The sequence below is a fragment of the Lytechinus pictus genome, chromosome 8 (genome assembly GCF_037042905.1).
Source record: "Lytechinus pictus isolate F3 Inbred chromosome 8, Lp3.0, whole genome shotgun sequence".
In the NCBI taxonomy this organism is placed as follows: Eukaryota; Metazoa; Echinodermata; class Echinoidea; order Temnopleuroida; family Toxopneustidae; genus Lytechinus; species Lytechinus pictus.
Genome location: NC_087252.1, coordinates 21,814,948 through 21,836,103, shown reverse-complemented (window position 1 = coordinate 21,836,103; position 21,156 = coordinate 21,814,948). Strand labels below are relative to the sequence as shown.

Sequence of the window (21,156 nt, the reverse complement as noted above, 5' to 3'; positions counted from 1 at the left end):
GCTTATAAGAATGCAGTGACCATTTGTTTCTTAAAATTATTCTTAATTCATTGGTTCTTGGCAAACATTTGTTTTTCTTGTGATCATTCTTCCCATTCCATGCAAATAGATTGAAACTTTAATGTTGGCAATATCATGGTAAATATACACATTCTTCATGGATATCAGATCAAATATTTCACAAAAGATTCATTTCTCTCTTCCATTTTTATCTGACAGTGAATGTATAATTGGAATAGCAACTATCTTTACATTGAAACTAATGCAGGCTTTGAACTTTGAACAAAGTTTATTGTGAACACCCTGTGATTACACTGTGAAGGACAATTTGCTTTCAGAATAACATGGAAAAGAGACGGACTTTTGCATTTCAATGTTCAAATCTTGTACCATCCATATTTATATACTGTATGAAGAGGCTGATGTTATAGCTGGCAGAGGCATAGATGGAATGCAATGTTAAGGGTTCAATGTTGGTCAACTTGGTACTTGTGACCCCCCCAACCAAAGTCATTGTCTTATAATCAATCTCAATTAGTCACATGTTTTTGTATCAATCGCAAATATGTATATATAAGATCCTTGAGATGGCAAACATGATTGTAAAATGTGTGATTGATTAAAATCAATAATAATGGTCCCGCTGAAACACTGGGTCAATTAGAAATAAGACACGAGGATTAATCATTAAGCATTGCAACTTGATGAAGTCAATTTCAATAAGCTTCTCATAAACTTTCATGTGCTTTCCTCGTTAACCCACTCTCTCTCTCTCTTTCTTCCCCCTCTCTCTTTGTTGCTTTCTAACTTTCTTTACCCCTCTCTCTTCCAATCACTCTTTGTTTATTATCACTCTCTTTCTCTCCCCATCCCTCTCTCATCCTTCCTCGTCCTATCATTCATTTTTGCCACCCCCCCCCCTGCCTGTCTCTTTTACTTTTTTGTGCATAAATCATTTTTAATTTTAGTTATTCTCTCTGACCCGTATTCTGAAGTCAGGTCTAAACTTCGACCATGGTCTAACTCTGTGCTAAAATTATGCGAAGCCAAAAGTTTCTAAATTTTAATTAAGTTGAATGTATCATATGTTTACTGTGCTCTTTCCTGATTCATCGATGGTGAAGACAATCATCTATTTATACTTCCTAGACAATTTATGAATGATTTGAGAGCCAAATGAGCTGAAATTATGGTATCTCTACTGTTAGTGATTTATGTAACAATTGGGTATCCATACTTAAACGACAACTTTTAACCTGAGTTTAAGTTAAACCTGACTTCAGAATACAGGCCTCTGTGTCTTTCACTCACTCACTTTCTCTGGAAATCTCCCTTTTTCTTTTTTTTTAATCAAGCACACACTACGTTCTACCTCCATTTAATCTTCTTCCAGGGGTGCCCCTCCCACCCATCTCCAATGAGTGACACCCAAGACCAGTGATACCGCAGGTCGCCAATACCGGTATAGCATTGCGCCCCCATGCGAGGGGCCGTCTACCCCTGTCAACGGGGTCGCACATCCTGTGTCTCGAAACCGAACACCTAGGCACCTCACCGACAAGGATCGACCGGGCTTGCGAGAGCCGCGGTCAACCACGGAATCGATGTCGGTTCCGGCGACGAGGAAAGGTGTCGAAGCGGAGTACGTTTCAAATAGTTGATGCTTTGATCTGTGGCTTACTTTGAGTGAAGTATGAGAGACACAGTCTGGAGAGAAATCGAAAGGCTAGCAAATGATTTCTGTTTTTATTATTTTTACCAAGCAGCAAAACTTGTTGTGCAGCAAAAATCACAGAGTTTTGAAGGTTTATAAAAAGCAAGATGCTTTTCTTTTTTAGATTATTTGGTATTGTTCATAAAAAATGTTGCCATGTTTCCTGATTTCAAAAGTAGAAATTTGATATTTTTTCTGCATAATTTTATTTCTTTTTCTTTTTATTTAATTTATTTATTTTTATTTTTTTTTGGGGGGGGATAAAGATAAACTTTTAACCCAATCTCTTACCAGCAGGTTAATACTATACATTTTTTTTAGAACTATGATCTGGAACTGGGGATTTTTCTTAAGCCATAAAGAAATAGGGATGGGAAACAGAAAACAGGAGAAGAAAAGGAAGAAAGCAAGAAAATGAGAGAGGGAGAAAATGTTGAAGGTGACAAGAAAGAAATAAGCAGATAACAGAGAAGAAAGGTGAGAATTTAATGGAGAGGGAGAAAAGAAAAAGGATACTAATAGAAGGAAATTGGATGAAGAAAAGAAAGTGAAAATGGATAAAATGAAAGAGAGGGCACACAACTCAATGATAACAAGATGAATATAACTCTTCCTATCAGACTTACAAGTCTAAACTGAGATTGTCGACGAGAAACCAACTAAAATGGACAGTAGGCTAATTAAGAAGCATCCCCAACCGTCTTCCAAGGGACATTCGCGCGAGATCGACGACAGGGCAACCGGGGATGATCGGGTTCTCCTGCGCGGCCCAGTCGCAGATCAAAGCGACTCCCTAAGTGGCGTTTACATTTCTGTCGACGACGGCATTTAATAACAAGGCAAGTCGGTGACTTGTCTCGCCATGCGGGTCGTGTCCAGTTAAAACGACTCGGGCTTCTCCTCTCCCTTTTTCAACATTGCAAGGAAAAAGACAGTTGGATGTCTTCATTGATATATCATGTTTTCCTAAGAACAACCTCAGACTGTCGTCTCCATGTAAATTGGAAGGCAAAACATGGCAAATCACCAATGTGACATGTCCGAAAGCAGAGGGAAATTATGTGGAAAGAACGAAAGGGGTAGGTGTGCAGGCTTGGAGAGCTACAACCTTTACATTTACACACTATCCCACTTGCAGAAGTAGCAGATCACTGTCAACAGCAGTTTCTCCTGTACATCAAAGCAACATCTGCACATATCACGTCCAGCAAAACATTCGTTCATGCCTTGTCTAAAAAGTTCTCTTACCAAAACACCTGATTATACAATACACTGTAACTTTACGTCGCAAACATAATGTACACATCAATCACTCTTTGGGTTTTAATTGAAAAATGTATGCTCAGTATAGATTTTATCACCGAGTGACATTTACTTATAAATGTAAATGCTCAATAGATGGAGGAATCTTCACTTACCAAGGACCCGTAGATAGGCAGAGTCCTCGACGGATCCTCTTCCGCTCATCGCAGAACAGACGTAATATCCTTCGTTCTCTCGCGTCACCGAAAAAAGGTGAAGCCTGCCATCGTTGGTCACTTCGTAATGCTCTGTACGATCACCGGGAAACATGAGAGGCTGTAGTGAGATAAGAAATAGAAGAAATTGGAATGAAATAGATTACTTGGAACTTTTGAGGGATAGTAAATAGCCTACATTTTAATGTAAAGCGCTTCGAACCGAACGCTTTATAACTGATTATAATTTATTGTTTTCAGGTTGAGATTTGCTTTTGATCCTCAAATTGGCAGCATTTGATAATTCTGTGCTCATTTCTATACTATGGGAAAAAAATAGGTATTGATATAACACAGGCTAAAATAAATTACGATATTAAGGACTTGATGAGAAAGTAGTTATTCATATGCTTTCATTGTGTGGCAAACTTCTTTCAGTACCCTTTTCTCTTTCTGATCAAAAGTTTCACCAGACAGGCATTAAGCTCTGACAAAATGGTTGATGGCAAATTTAAAAATGTCATTTCTTTTTATATAACAAAAAAAAAGGCTAGCATAAGGGATGCGAAAGTGTGGAAACAAAAATAAATAAAACTTTGATATTTCAAATTGTCACATATTCATTCCACTGATTCAGTTAACACATCCAAGAGTTGGAGTTAGATGGATCACGTACATGTACATGTATGTATAAAGTGTTAAAAAGGCGCAAGTATTAGTGTCACAAATATCCGTCAAACGTAAGTAACTTGCTAGAAATTGCTGAGGCTTAGACGCATCGAGATAAATAAAGAAAAAGCCTTTCCTCTAATCACCTGCCTCACTAGGAATCAATAATATTATATTTGTCGTTTTCTTTTCAATAAGTTGTCATATTTTCACTGTTACTAAAAACCATGGTAGAATAAACAAGATTCCAACACTGAAAGCACCTGCTTAATTGGGGCGTTAGTGTCCAAGACGTCAACTTTTTGATATTTTGAGAAACAGGTCTCATTTTAGATGGGGAAGGGAAATGAAAATGAAATAAGAGAAAGAGAGCAATAGATGGAGAGCGGCAGAGAAAAAAATAAGAGAGAGATGAGGGAGTGAAAGACAGAGAGAGAAAAAGAAAGGGGGAGAGAAATAGAGAGGGGTACAGAGGCAAGGGGTGGGGGAAGGGAGACCGTCCATTTTAAGTAACAGGTGTCACAAAGTGTTAAAGTAAATGGAAAAGAGGAGGAAAATAGGAATATGGCCTAAAATAGAATGACATAAAGTGAAGCATGGAGGGGGAGAATGGGAGGGGAAAGAGGCAACGAGAAAAGAAGTGACATAGAGAGAAGGGGGGGGGGTTGTCAGGGGAAATCGTCCATCTGAAGTTACATGTGTCACTAAAGTGTTGAAGTATAGAGAAAAGAGAGGCAGGGGACTATGGCACAAAATAAGATTGATATAAAATGAAGCAGGGGCGGGGTACAGGCAGAATGGGAGGGGAGAGAGGCAAAGAGAAAGAAATGACAGAGAGAGAGAGAGAGGGGGGGGGGACAGAAAGAGGAAGGGGTAGGGTACTGTAGAATAGAGGAGTAAAACGAGTGGTGTATAAATTCTAAAGGAATTGGGTCAACGCTGCAACACTTTGAATTGCAAATGAGTTCTGAAATCAAATATGAGCCGGTAGAATTTGACGTTTGAGAGACTGCAAAATCATCACATCCATAATTATTCAAATTCTTCTTCCTCCCTCCCCTCTTCGCCAGCCTTCATTTTTCATCTCAGTCTTGTTCTGTATCTCTCTCTCCCTTTCTCTTTCTCTCTTTCCATCTCACTTGATTTTCTATTATTAACAGTCTTTAATTGCAACACAAACTGCCACTCTCTTCTTTCTTTCTTTTCTTTTATCTTTGCATTTTGTCTTATTTCATTTCAAATCCCCCTAGCAATTTATTGTTGTAGTTATCTCTTTCTCCGTACCATAAGTTTTTACTTTCCTTCTCAACAGTTAATATTTGTACCTCCCCCCCCCTCTGCTCTCATTCAATTCCCTCTCCCCTCCAATCTCTTTCAATTCATCTCATATCTATTTATTCATTTGATTTCCATTCAATTTTGTTTTATTTTATACTTTGGGTTTTACATGCCTGTATCTATATATCTACAGTGCATCTATCTATCTAGTATCTATCTACATGTATCTATCTATCTATCTTTCTCTCTCTCTCTCTCTCTCTATCATTCTTTTGTTTTTATTCAGCCGAGCCAATGCTTGCCCTCATAAATAGTCATACAAATGCAGCATATCATCATCTACAAAATTGACAGTGCTGAGGTATCAGTGATGTCATTTGTGCGATCACTTTGAAGGGACTCTGCCAATCTTCTACAGGTGGCCGAGGAAGTCAAAACAATTTCTGCAAATTTTGAAAATGGTGTCACTGCTGATTTGTCAGAACAGACATTTAACGGAATTCCTTCAGGGTGAAACCTGACCCTCTGAAAAATCACAAAATTAAGCTATTTTCACATTTTTTTGTCCATTCCTATCTATCAATTTCAGGTCTTTCCCCTTTTGTTTTGACCTCATTCCAATCACAAATAACACATTCAGTATTTTACTGACCCATCCAAACAGAAATTTTCATCCACTTCTGTTACTGCATAATCTTTCTAAAACTTCAGCTAAATTTGTAAAAATATTTATGACCTTCAAGACCAAATACATGTAGTAATGCTTTTTTATGATTACTGAAACATATAAGTTGCAGAATTTGTCTAAACCAAACACTGACAAATTATTTGAAACCAAATACTGAGTACATAAAAATCTGTGTTGTGTTTGTATCTTTTTCCCCACTTTGCAGTGCAACCCTAAAAATATAACACAAAAGGCATATAGATGTATAATAAATGAAAACATGTATTTTCATTGGTTACGTCATCTTACACACTCACCTCTCACATTCAAAAACTAAAATACATACACAGCAGTGACATTTACATCACCCGCTTCTTTCTGCATTTAGCAAGGTGCATATGTATGTTCATGCATTTTCAGGTAGATCTTTACTTGTTCTGAATTTGACCTATATTTTCTAAGGATCCCCCACCCCCCCCCCTCTCATCTCGAGCACCTTACACGCTTCAATGACACTTTCGACACATATCTCTACAACCCCAGCTGGAGAAGCATAATCCAGCTCCTTAGCGCCATGACTCACGAAAGACGCGCCCTGACGAGCGTCTGACGTGCAGACAAGGCGAAACATCCCGGGATATGCAAATGGTAGGTAAGTGGCGCCGGTCGAGGGCCGCGGCGCCGTCGTAATCGAATGGCCCGCAACAGGTACGGGATTAGAGAGGCAAGGTGTTCTTCGGAGAAGTGGTTCTGGAGTGGGTGATGGATATGAGGGTGTTTAGATGGATGTGGATGAGTAAACAGAGATGAGGTTATGCATGTCATTTTGAACAGGTAGCTCGGAGATGCATCGCTGGCAGGCCAGGGTAGAAGGGGCAAGTGGTTAGGGAGAGGATGAGAAAGAGAGGGGTAGAAGAGATGAGGGGGGCAGAGTGGTTGGGAAGAAGAATGAGCAAGAGGGAGTGAAGAGGGGGAAGGAAAACGGAGGAAAGAGAAGAAAAAGGTGATGAAATAGATGAAGGGAAATGGAAGGAACAGAGGACTAAGAAAGGTTTAAGGGAGAAAAGAAGAGAAAGGGAGAAAAGAGGTGAAAGGGAGAAAAGAAGGTGAAAATAAATTAAGTGCAGCATATTGTGGATCAATTTCAACCTGAAGGGAATACGCCATGGCCGGGACTTGAACCCCATGACCCTCTGTTTCAAAGTCCGGAGAATAATCCACTGGACCACAACGCTCCAATCTCTCAACTTCAATATTGGACTCTTCTTACCTTTGCTCCTCGTTCCTTCCAGTAGATGGATGGTGTTGGTAGACCGGTAGCTTGGCACAGGAAGAAGGCATCTTGACCTACGACCACAGTCCGATCCACTGGTACACGGGTAAACATTGGTGCAGCTGGAGGAGGGACAATAATGACAAGATAATTAATCAAAACTCAACACCAATAATAAAATACTTCAATTCATTGTAAAAAGCTGCACAACATTTCTTAATATACTTTTCATAGAAATTTGATACTTTTAGAAAAAAAAAATCTAATATTCAATTAAATGGAAAAGAATTTGAAATGCCATTTCTTGGTTAAATGAAACAAGCATATTATCATCGATTTCTAAATCAAAATATATTAATAAGTCAAATGCTAGATGCCCATTGGATAGTTGATTTTGATTCAAAAGGAGAAATTAAAAGCAGGTTGAAGATTTAAATCATTTTTCATGTACATCATCATTATACTTTCTATGTCAGGAATATAGGTATAAACATTCACCAAAGGCTCTCAAGCCTTTGGAATATGATTTTTATGCCAATGTAATTTCTTTTTATTTTGAGCATGACAATAAATTTTGAATATCTGACCAACACGGACACCACCAACCAAGATATCAATTACAAATACAGGCATTCTGCAAAAACGACTCTGATATTACACACTTCCATATTCAGCATAATTATGTAGCAGAAATTCATAAGTTTATATTGACCACCCTTCCCCCCGCCCCCTCCGACCTCAACAAAAACACAAGTTAAACAGACTTACAACAACCAAAAACTCAAACATGAGTGATTACATTATTTTTTTCAGCTTTAAAAGGCCCTTTTTCATCTCCTCCTTTGCTCTGGAGCTAGCTATTACAATATAATTTTTGTCCATTTTCATTGAAAACATCTAAAAAATTCAAGCTGTCATGAGCGGCTGGCAGCCCCCATCTTTTATTCATGACGAAAACCTGAAAAAAAGAATTTCCCCAAACACCACCGCATCATCATCATCATCATAGTTTCTCTATCTCCGTAATCTTCCATGGTATACGCATCTTTCTCAGAAAGGATCCTCCACTTTTTTTACCCCTCTCCCTCCCCCTATCCACCTGCAAAAACATTTGCACTCACTCCATGACTGATGCCGGCCTAATACACCCAGGACAAATATGGGTTTAGATCGCTCTCTCTGATCGTTTCCCCGCTGGCAGGTTTTATATACTGTATCAACACCCAACAGCTATTGCCAAGCAGCCCGTTGGTTGCTTTATGCAGACATGACAGTTTACTTCTGAAAGGGAGAAGGGGAGGGAGGGGGGGGGGGAGATGCAAATGTATATTTTTTTAGTTTTATTCTTCTTCTTTTGGTAAAGAGAGCAAAGAGAGAATGTGTTGGTGCTGTCGTGTCTCCCTTGCGGCTGGAAGATATTTGCTGCGATACGAATGGTTTGTTGAGCAAATCAGACTTATACTTGGACTTACTACATGGATCGTATGGGAGTGGGGGGGGGGGGAGGGGATACCTTATAAATAAAGACAAACAGCAGTGAACCCTATACAGTAAGAAACTAAAGACTTGGATTTTACTTAGTTTCACCATCTTAACACAATTTACAGTTACTAATTCTTGTTACTGTCTATTCAAAACCTACTATAAGTCAACCGAAACAAATTTTGAAAATTTCAGAAGGCACATCTTAAGCTTTAAAATGATACATAACTTGTAAACTCCATCAACAACAATGCACACAAGTACTTGATCCAATATACAGGGATTTCAAAGAGAGAAAAGTCAAGGTTTTAAGTTTGGGGTTCACTCAAGCATTATATGGTCATACTGAACAAGCTGAAAGAGACTTGTCCAGTAAAAAACAAAGTCTTTGAGTAACAGTTTAAGAACAAAAATTGTTATTTTTGGTTTATGACAGGGAATCTTGCCTGGCAAAGTGTTGTCAATATGAGGCTAATGAACACTATCAACGTTCGATCAACAAATAATTATTTTCAACAGAAATATTATCAGACTACTGTCATGAAGAAGCAAATGGAAATGATATAACTGATTAATTTTTTATTGTCATTATTTACCCTACAGACTCAATTTAGCAAGAAAAGAATGAATTGTATACAGAGGCATAAATATTGGTTGAATGTAAATGGTGTTTTATCCTCTCTTTCTTGAAAATAAAGTTCACATGCTTTTCAGCACTTAGCAGAAGTCATCCTGTGGTGATTTTAAAGGGAATACATCTGACACCATCTTCATTTTAGAAGAAAAAGCAGCAGCAGAATAAACAGTGAGATGAAGGTATAATGAGGAAGCTATAGGGAGAGATGTTGAGTCATTCCCTACTTATTCAAAGTCGGAAGGAATTAGGAGATTCCATCACAGTACAGAAAGAGAAATGGAGAAAGAGGGTGGGGGAATAGGAGATGGGAGGAGGGAGAGAGAGAATGGAATATGGGGAGGGGAAAAGGAAGAGGGAGAGAAGGGAATAGGAGGGGGAGGGAAAGAAAGGAAGGAGATAAAAAGAAGGAAGAGAGAGAAAAGGGAAGAGATGGGAGGGAAAGAGGGAAGAACAGGGAGGGATAGAAGGTAAGAGGGGGAGGGAAGAGGGGGAATGAAGAGGGGAGAGAGGGAGTAAGAGAATGGAAGAGGGGGAGGAAGAAAACAGAAGAGGAAGAGGGAAAGAAAGAAAGAGGGAGAAAGAAAGAAGAGGGGGAGAGAGAAAAGGGAAGAGAGGGAGGGAGAGAGGAAAGAACGGGGAGGGAGAGAAGATAAGAGGGGAAGGGGGAAGAAAGGAAGAGGGGAGGGTGAGGGAGTGAAGGGGGAGAGGAAGGGAAAGAAGGGAAGGGGATGGTGGGATAGAATGGTAGAGATAGAGGCAGTACACATGCATAAAGGTTATCATTAAAGAAAGCAAATTGGTAAAAAAACAGCAATAATGTTTTAGAATTTGGGATCCAATTTTTTAATGGTATTTTTCTTTCTTGTTATATTTGACTTCCTGCCTTTCATACAGACATGGATCTGAGTATTCTGGGTTACCTAATACCCCCCCCCCACCAAAAAAAAATGAAAAGAAGAAGAAGACGAAGAAGAAGAAACAACAAGAAAGTTATACTGGACCTAGAGCTTGCACCATTGATGTTATTTTGGCTTCACTTCCAAAGCTGGGAAGCAATCGATATCCTTGCCAGGTACAGAGGTGGGAAAAATCTGGTCCAAAAACTTTCAAAGTTTTCTTCCCGGAGACATCGAAACCGCATCGTGTAGCTTAAAAACAATGCTTTGGGCATGACTATTGTACAAACCCTATTTCCTTTTATCTGCCTGGTTATTGTTCTCTTTGCTATTAATGTCTTGTGATAATGTTTTAACGTAATGTAATACCCAACAAAAAGCTTTGGAGAAAGCACTTTCAATGCAATGTGGTTGGGAAAATGGAAGAATTTCGAACACTCCAATAATAGTTAGTTTGTAATCTGCTATTTCAGAAGAAAACTGAGAAATGTCCTTTCTTTCTAATCTGCTTTTTTTTAAAGAAGAAAACAGAGAAATGCCCTTGTCCTTGCAAACACTTTCTCACAGTTTCAGACTTTTTTGTTGTTGTTGGTGATCTGATATTCGTTTCAAGAAATGAGAAAACATGCGGGCGATTCCAGCGTAGAATCAACTTTTTCAAAGTACAAAAATATGCATTTCAAAGGAACTTAAATCTAAATGTCATTTCTCGGATTGAAATCTCATTCAAGACATTTTAAAGATTTCTTTGATGCTAAAAATGTCTTAGTGGCACAAACATTTTTTGAGGTATTGCTGTTTTCGTGATTTTTTAAAACATGCAATACATTCATGAAACTAGATTATTCTTGTTTTACTTTCGTATGTGGATTCAAGAGTATCATTTTCTGTGAGGATTTGTAAAAGAAAGGGAAATATATGCACTTCACCGACACATGATTTAGCAGCCAAGAACTTCAGGAAAACAATATGTAACAAAGCTGCGAATAATGTTACACATGTCATCAAGATCAGGCTCTCAATATTCATTGTCAACTAACATTTCACTTTTCTTGCAAACCCGATCGGCTCGTCGTTTAGCCAGCTCACGGAGGGCTAGGCCAAGCTTTAGTGAAGACTTAACGAAGAGATCGCATTTAAATCTGCTTTGAATCTCCTAACAATCATCCACTGCATGAAGTATCAAATGTCAGGTGGTTAGAGGAAGAAGAAAAGAAGAGAAGGATAAGGACCAGGAGGAGGAGAAGTAGAAGAAGATGAAGAAGAACAAGACAAATTAGGAGGAGGATGAAGAAAGAGAAGAAGAGAGTAGGAAAGAGAAGAAGAGATTAGGAAGAAGAAGGAGACAGAGGAGGAGGAAGAGGAGGAGGAGAAGGAGAAGAAGATGAAGAAGAACAAGACAAATTAGGAGGAGGATGAAGAAAGAGAAGAAGAGAGTAGGAAAGAGAAGAAGAGATTAGGAAGAAGAAGGAGACAGAGGAGGAGGAAGAGGAGGAGGAGAAGGAGAAGAAGAAGAAGAAGAAGAAGAAAAAGAAGGAGAAGACAAATAATAATAATAATAATAAGAAGAAAAGAATAAGAATAAGAAGGAGAAGACGAAGAAGAAGAAATAGGAAGAGGAGGAGACAAAGAAGACAAAAAAGGAAAAGAAGGAGAAGAAGAAGATAAGGAAAGAAGAACAGGAAAGAAGAAGAAAAAGAAGGGGTAGATGAAATGGAGGAGAAGATGAGATTGAGCGAAAGATGCAAGATAAAGGAGGATTAAGGAGAAGATTTTGAAGTGACGTTGGAGATTTGTAAAGATGCTAGATATCGCAGAAGGTGGGAAGTATGGCAGTTGATGACTATCTTGTCATGTGACCCTTGCCACTTTAAAATCCCTCAACTCTTCTAATTTCATCATCCCTTTAAAGCTGTAATATAGGATAATCTTTAAAAAATCAGCATTTTATCCTGTAACTCCCAGTCCTGCAATAATTTTCCTTGTCTCTGCAATCATTCATATTCAGATGGTAAATATGAATATTTGAATAACTTGACCTAAATCTCCAATTTAACAGATATTTCCAAACCCTGCAAGAACCAAACAAATTTAAATTTAGATTTTAAGTGATAGTAATAATAATAATAATAATAATAACAATAATAATGTGACTTGTAAAGCGCCAAATCCACTCTGTTGAGTGCCCAAGCTGGAAGTGACCATTTAATCTTTAATAGAATTCCAGGGTTTTAATTAATAACTAAATAATAATTTCAATGACAACTTGCATCTTTATCATCAATGGAAACTATACTTTGCACATCATACAGTATATGTAATTGCTCTTAGAGATGGATTTACGAATGCCACTTCAATCAACTCTAATGTACATATCGCAACACCATAAACATTTTAGAATCCCTTTACAAGCTCGCTAATCCCTTTAAATGCAGATCAAATCCGATATCGATTTGCGATAAGCTGTAAATTGAATCCAACGACCAGCTCTTCCTGTGTCGATTACTCCCGATACGAATCTCAATGATGGACGGCGCCCGACCTCAAGGTCAGATCGGAAACCGACAACTGCCCGTGATTCACCCCCCCCCCCTTTAACCGAGTCTCGGCGTGGTCAATTTGCAGCTCAGCGAATGGGACGAGCGTGTCAAGGATGCGGTAAGCTCTGTAGCAGTGTCCTGACAGAGCCCGACCACAATGAAATGATCTTAATTGCGGGAGAATATCCTGGGGCGATCCTGGCTACATTTGTAGCAAAACACCGGGCAACATTGTCAATGTTTCGGAAGCAGACAGATTTTCACTGGAGATAAAGCAGTGGAATGTCTTGACTTTCTCATCCGAGGAGACACTCTGTGTATTTCGTTAACAATTTCTAGATTTATTGTTCAAGAAGAATGATTGCAAAAGCTTGGTTCCCAATTGGAATAAGTTCAGATCTACTTTAGATAACTACAAGCAGATATCTCATCATGTTGATGCTTAAAGCCAGATACGAACCAGCAAACCTCAATAGCGCCACCTTCAGTCCTCAACTACTTGAATCTGGCCATGTTCATAACCCAATTCTCGTTTGTGTAGTCTTATAATATAGGCCCACTTGCATGATAAACATACCGCAATAATTATGATTTACAAGTTACAAATCAGGGACTTTTCTTCTCCAAACTTTTTTAATTCATCTTAGTTACAAATAAAATTACAGGATAATCTATTCTCTTTGTTATTAATAGTTATGGAAAGGGTTTGGTTTAAGAGTGAATATTCATAACACATAGCCATCATCATCGTCATCATCATCATCGTCATCATCATCATCATCAACATCATCATCAACATCATAATTCATCATCATCATAATCATCATCACCACCACCATCATCATCATCATCATCATTATCATCATCATCATCATCATCGTCACCACCATCATCACCATCATCAACATCATCATCATCATCACCACCACCGCCATCATCATCACCATCATAATCATCATCACCACCACCACCATCATCACCATCACCATCATCATCACAACCACCATCGTCATCATCATCACCATCATCATCATCAGCATCATCACCACCACCATCATTATCACCATCACATCATTTTTTAACTAAAGCATCCAATCCTAAACCATGGCAACAAATACATCTTGGAACTTACAGCTGATGGTGACGATCACGTCCACACTCTTATCTCCCCAAGTGTTCTGGGCGCTGCAAACATACGTTCCTGAATCGCTTGCCTCTGCATTGGTGATCTTCAATGAGTTGTCCAGCAATATGGTGTGCCTGATGGGCAAATAAGAATTCAAGAGGTTAGTTTTTTTCTCTCTCTCTCTCTCAATTCTATAATTCTTAACAAAATCTTGCAATTTATTCATTGCATTATCTGACAACTAATCAAATAATTGGAGTAAAATGGAAAATTATTAGAATTCTAAAATTTCAAATAATTTATATCTTCTACTGGAGAACAAAGAGCTGTTAAATCAAAGTTTTATCCACATCTTTTTTTAAACAACATAGAAATGCAGTTTGACTTAATAATAACCAGACATTATAAAGAAAAACAAGGTAAAAATGCCCCTTCCCTTCAAATGCTTTGTATCTATTACCAGGTCATAAACAGTAAGATGTATATTCATTTTGGAACTTAATTAAGCACACAACTATGAAATTTTGGTAACTACATCTTTGGCAAAATAAACCTGAAAATCACGGATGATTCATCAGAACTCCTCCATTCAGGAAACCCCGATTGTCTGAGGAATTCCACCCTATCACTCAACCTTCTATTGTAAACAAGGAGATGAAGAAATTAACACTTTTTCTAATCGCATTAACAATGCCATATGTTCAGTATACATCTCCGAGCAAGGCTATAAAGCCTGGGCTTTGTTCTGTGTAATTTGTGGAACGATGTGGCTAAGGGATGAGATAGCACAATATTGTCAAATTCATGAAAACATTTACTATTATTAATCAAATTTTTGTGCTATGCATACAATCCATAAAGTTAGCAATGCAACCCAAGATGCTGGGGTTACTAACAAAGGACGAGAAGATGTGCAAAAGTACCTTACTAATAAATGAAAACTACCTTACTAAAAAATGAAGACTAGGATGGACGCAACTATGTTTTGGACTGAACAGATAAAAAACCTGAACTTGGACTGCAAATAGAACACCAGTACAAATAATCACATGTGGGGCAGTATATTATTGTTTATTGAAAAAAAGAAACCCAAAATCTGGAAAGCCAAACTAATTTTTCTAATTCCTCAGCAAGAACAGAATTTATTCCAAAATCTTTTGGCACATATTACTTCATCTATACATACAGACGCTTTGGTGGTCCATTTATTGGATTCCGCACAATCTCATTTTGAAATCATTACCACAACTGGAATTGATCTTAAAATCTTTATAATGTGTAGCTTACCTATTGACCGGCAGAACGCCATCTTTCTTCTCCCATCTGATGGTGGGCGTCGGCTCCCCCTCCGCCACGCAGGGGAGGGTGATGGTCTCTCCCGGGATGGCCAGGGTGTCGAAAGGAACCTCCGTGAAAGCCGGGCGAGCTGCATAGGATAAGATGGAAATTCCAGGATTAAATATAAACTTAGGGGGGTGTTGCAAACAAATATTTGCAATAAAATGTATAATTCAGTTGCAAATTTACCAGTGATTGATCAATTTTGAATATAGCAAATCAATTTATTCTTGTTGATGCAAAAAACAGTCCAGTGATCGATAGTAAATTTGCAATTAACAGCAAGACTTGGAATTGATTTTGGCATGTAATTTTCACATATTCTTTTTCTATGATAATTACTATTTGACATTGAATTAACATGTTTTACTTTGAAAAGTATTTCAGTGATTTGGAAATGATATTGACAAAAAACTGACAAATAAATGGTGAATTGTAACTTGGTAAATGGTGATTTTTTACCTGATTGCTTAACATAATAGGCTTGCCGAAAACTGAATGATAAATTCAATTTAGCTCTTTGAAAACTCTAGATTGAGTTTTTGGAAGGCAATACATATAAATACTAAAATTCTAATTTTGAAATAACTTACAGTTAATTATTAATCGGCCAGGAGCACTTCGTTTTGTCCCCTCTGAGTTGGTAGCGACACAAACATAGTTTCCGATGTCACTTGATTTAGGCTGGAAGAGAAAATACAGGAAGAGAAAATACAGGAACATAAGAACAATTATTCTTACAGGCTCAACTAAAAAAAGCATAATCAAAACCATCAGCACCGTCATTATAGCTATGCATCATGATCCTAACAACAATAATACCACCATTTCCACCACCATATTCATCATTATCACTCCACCACTACCACCGTCACCATCACCCCACTACCACTACAACCACCACCAATGTCACCGCCATAACCATCACTATCATCATTACCACCATCTGCATCACCACTACCACTAATGCCACCACCATCAACACCATCATTACCACCACTACCACCATTGACACCACTATCACCACCACCATCACCATCATAACAATCACCATCATCCCCACCACCACCACCACAACCACCATGACTACCACCACTATCGCCATCACCACCACCACAACCACCAACACCATCACCACCACCACCACCATCATCATCACAATCACCATTATCATCATCACAATCACCATTATCATCATCATCACCATCAGCACCACCACCACCATCATCATTACCACCACTTCCACCACCATCATAAAAATTACCTGTGATATGACTAGGTTCCCATCCGTCAGTATTCTCACTCTGACTCCATCTTCCACCACCGTTTGTCCGTTCCTCTCCCACGTCACCTCCGGTTCCGGGTGCCCGCGGGGAGGAGAACATTCCAGGACCACCGCCTCCCCTAGCAGAGCCATGGTGTCGCTCGGTTCTTGGCGGAAGTCTCCTCTTAAATCTGTATAAAAGACAAAATAAAAGAAATTTCATCATCAATTTAGTTCATGTACTACAGCTTGCACATATGCAATATCATATCATGTGACATTAACCCTTATATTCAGATAAACAATATTTTTTATTCACAGAATATTCCAATCAAACAGAAATTAACTTTATATCACTCTCATAAATTATTGGTTCGAATATGAACCTAGTAAGTTTTGGTCAACAAAACTGTATGCAAATATGAATTGTGATATATTTTTTAAACCAACAGTTGGTCGGCTCGTACTTTTCAAACCAACTTTTGGGCTGGTTAGAAATAATTCTGAAAGAACAAATTATCCTTCAAATCAACAGTACAGTCAAAGCACTGAGTATTCTATCAAGAGCCCCAGAATTTTTCTACTCATAGACTTTTTTGTAATTTTTCTGCCAGTCTCTGCTTTCTCTTTTCTGTTTTCTCTTTATTTCAATTGACTCGTTTTCCCTTGTTCTCTCCCCTTCCGTTCCTCTCCTCTTCTCATCCAGATCAATCTTGTCTCATTTATTTCCTCTTCATTCTCCATCTTCTACTTCTACTACCTCACTTCATGTCGCCGCCACCATACAAATCGTAACGACTTCCCATCCGTATTTCCCATTTAATCATTACATACTCTGCCCCCATTCTTGCTTTTGTTTACTTGTAAATCCGATCCCACGGTTCCTGTTCTCCAAATTCATTATTCACCGCATTATTCGGCTCTAATCCATCAAAGAAATAAAATACAATATCCCATTTCATTTCGCTCTTTAAAATTCCCAAACACCCTCCTCCCTCAATCTTCGATGACGTACAAATGATCCCAGGGACAACAAGACTACAACACTTTCTCCCACTTCTATCATTTCATTTCTATCTCAATTTCTATAACTATCTACACCATGAACATGCCATTTTCTATAGCGAGAGAAGTTGGTAGTTTTCGAGGTGCGAGCGGAAAGTATGAAATATGAAGAATGGGAAGTCTATCCTAAAATAGCAATCAATTTTGGAGGCGACATCCTGATGACGGTTGGTGTAAATTTTGATATAGGCATGCACCGTCTGACAAGAAGATTTCCTAAACAATTTCGTTGTCAGGTTAAGAGAGATAGAGGCATGATGGTTTCAGGTAGCTGAGAGGGAGAGGGAGAAAATGGAGAGAGGAAGAAAGATAAAGATAAAGACAAAAATATAGATGTAGAAAGGGGACAATAGATGAATTGATCAATGGAGAAACAAAGACAGAGAGAGAGAGAAAGAGACTATAATAGAAAAACAGGAAGAAACACAAGAAAATATGAGTAAAATAATGTTTGAATTATTTGGAAACAGAAAATGATAGACAGATGGACAAAGAGAAAGAACAATCGATGGAAAAGAGGAAAAGAAAGATAGGTAAATAAATTACAATAAATTCTCCATGTTTTTCATCCTACCACTTGTTCATCCATGCATCCATTCCTCTATCCATCCACCCACATCCATCCTTCCATCAATCCAGCAAACCTTCCCTCCCTCCCTCTCTCACCACTCGTTTTATTGGCTTCATAATAACAAGGAGGGGACTCGGGACATCTCCCGGAATCCGACAGCCGATCCCTCGCGATCGATTCCACCGGATTGATCGCGGGTGACAGACAAGGCGCAACTTTATCCGACGAGCCTTATGCCAGCCTGTTTGAGCATTCACAAGTGTCCATCTACCTCCAGCAGTGTCAACACTCAACCCCCAAAAACATTTCTCTTCCTTTTCCCTAAATACATCGCGATTTAGGAGTCACTGGAGATTTGAATATCTGTCTCGCATATTTATCAACTCCGCTAAAATTAGGCCAGAATCGTCCAAACGCTCACGGAGAGTACATCAACAATTTGGTCAGGGATGGAAGAAATTCGTTCCATTTCAATTTATTGATTTGGAAGTCTCCTGTATCAATAAAACTATTATTGTTTAACATCTAATTCTTGTCATTTATTTTGTTTGTCCAAATAGAAGTATTGAAGATGGGTTGTTATGGGTAGGGGTAATCTATAATCCTTACATTTTGGTTAGACAAACTTCTTTATTGATAAAACTACTAAATTGTTTAACATTTTATTCTCATATTTTAAGATTTTTTTCATTGTATAAGTCGTGAACGAGGGTTGTTATGGGGGATAATGTATAATAATTACTATTGAATTACCGCTTATGTAATTTTACAAGGGCATGGCTGTGAGAAAGGTTTAGAATATATTCAGATATTAGTGATTCTTCTTGGTCTTGTTTACACCTAATAATTTAAAGGTATGAAATTAAAACAGGAACGATCATGTCGGATCATGAAAATAATACAATCAGAATTCTCACTCAATACAGGGTAAAAACTCATCATTCTTCCAAAGATTATATACTAAGTGCTGCATTCATGTATCTTAGCAACATTATGTTATGTATCAAAGACTTGGAATTTCTTGAGTAAAATGGTGATTTCACGGCATCTTGAATAATATTATTGAAAAAACCTAATAAAATAGAAGCTCATTACACATGTATTCAAGTAAATCCATTTTCATTAAAAGTCGTCTGAACCAACTGGGCTCCACGAAACCTTAGCTCAGGAAAATCTTGGAGATTTTGTTTCAGTCGTTGCTCTCCCAGTTCACAGAGGGCAGTGTCGCGCACCGTTTAATCAAATCCCAATAAACTCCAATAAGCTCCGGCTAATCGCAGAGTTTAGAGCCGTAATTATTAGTTCGACAGTCCGACAAGTTTGCGATGGCTTGTTGATTGCCTGGCAGAGCTGGCGGCAGGCGATCTGACATACTCTCGACAATATTTTGTTACTAAACAATGCTGAGAGGCTTAAGTATGGTCATTTTGAAGAGGAAAGAGGCAGGGGAATTGCGTTACAAGGAAATATAAATTGCTATTACTTATTAGGTATTTTCAACATGGGGAGTGTCTAAGAGGCACTTGCCTAGTTGGGCAGTGATATGCACATAAATATGCAACTTGATTTTAAATGAATGTCAAATTTAAAAAAGATTGGAGGTATAAAGACAAAATAATGTAAAGCTATGAATTATTTGGGCTTTCTGTAGGGACAGATAAGCAAGGGGTCGATAAGGACTAGAAAGGGGAGCCAAAATCGGGGTAGGACAAGGAGGGGCTTAGAATTTATAGTTTTACCAGATCACAAAGACAATATGTTCCTTTGACTATTATGAGAATATATAAACATTTCATCAAATTTTTGATGTATACAGACAAAAAGAGGAACACATATACACAATTTTCATTTACAATGAAAAATTGATATTTTCCAGGTTTCATAAATGTGTGTTTATTCATGATATGATGAACACTAGCATCAGCTGTTTACCAACTTGGGAATGCTAATAGAATCGACCCCATTTTCGTGGTTCCCATAGAAAGGGTGGGTCTTTGTATTTTTAAAGTCATTTTCAAGTCGAGAGTGTAATTGTATTGGAAAAAGACGTCATTGAGTGTCATTGTGTTCTATCATGATTTAATAATAAAAATATATTGGTGTGTTGGGTATCTACAGACAAGAAACAGAATATGTAGAATAGCAATGTATACTAATGAAAATAAAACAGCTTTGCCATATAGGCTAATGGATGGGGAAATACTGAATTGAAATACATATATCAATTGTAAAGGGCAAAAAAGGGTAGTAAATTATAGAATAACAGAGAGAAAGACAAAGAGAAGGAGATTAAAAAGTAAAGATGAGTCCACCGGAAGGGGGCTTGATTGAAAATGGAAAGGAAAAACAAAATAAAGAAATCCTTTGAGAAAAATTATAACATTAATAACATTGACAGAGACAGAAATAATAGCAAGGTAGAGAAAGAGAGAACCAGAGTGAGATGAAGAGGCAGTTGAATGAGGTACAAGAGAAAATTAGACTTAGAGAGGGAGGGAGAAAGAGAGAGCAAGTGAGAAAAATAGAGAGATAAATAGAAAGAGAAGAGAGTGTATTACATAGAAAGAAGAAAGGAAGAGATATACAGAGAGATAAACACAGGCAGGTAGAGAGAGAGAGACAAATAGAAACAGAGAGAGACAGAAAGACACAAAGAGAGACAGAGAGAGGCAGACTATGTCAAGGAATGTGTAGAGTCCTCAATTAGCTTGGAAAACCCGATCCGCAGGGCAGACCGCGCCGCGCCAGCTCGCCTCGCAACCATCCCATATTCAGCTGGCCAGGTGGCCCAACCGGCGGTAACAAATCGCCAAAACCGTAGAAGAAATTAAACGAGCTATTACAAACACGGCAGCGCTGCGAGAGTGAACTTTAGGGGCGCGGCGCAGGGCAACGCGAGCCGCTGAGGGTACTAATAAAGGATGGGCGGACGTGCAACAGTACCTTTTCCTACAAGTCAATTACAAGCTCAATGTGGTTCTGAATGTTTAAAGGGAGATGATAACCTAGGGTGTTAGGCGAGGAGGTGAAACATTTTGTAGCCTCTTTGACGTTTTGCACAGGGATCAAGGCTCTGCAGCCTAATGCCCTTCCCACAGCAAAAAGACCTTGATCTGGAAGGAGTTTCATGAAGCAAATAGTGATATTTACTGACAAATTTGCCCTCAACCAATCAGATG

At 38.3% G+C, this 21,156-nt stretch overlaps 1 protein-coding gene across 1 annotated transcript in view; it reads right to left on the bottom strand.

Moving 5' to 3' along the window:
- LOC129266231 (protein sax-3-like) overlaps positions 1–21,156 on the bottom strand; it is a 77,194-nt gene that overhangs the window by 22,081 nt on the left and 33,957 nt on the right. The window contains exons 2-7 of the mRNA XM_054904065.2: positions 16,342–16,532; positions 15,671–15,761; positions 15,027–15,165; positions 13,746–13,873; positions 7,056–7,180; positions 3,133–3,292 (exon numbers count right to left, since the gene is read on the bottom strand). Coding sequence (XP_054760040.2) covers positions 3,133–3,292; positions 7,056–7,180; positions 13,746–13,873; positions 15,027–15,165; positions 15,671–15,761; positions 16,342–16,494 — 796 coding nt within the window. The 5' untranslated portion in view covers positions 16,495–16,532. The remainder of the gene's footprint in view (positions 1–3,132; positions 3,293–7,055; positions 7,181–13,745; positions 13,874–15,026; positions 15,166–15,670; positions 15,762–16,341; positions 16,533–21,156) is intronic.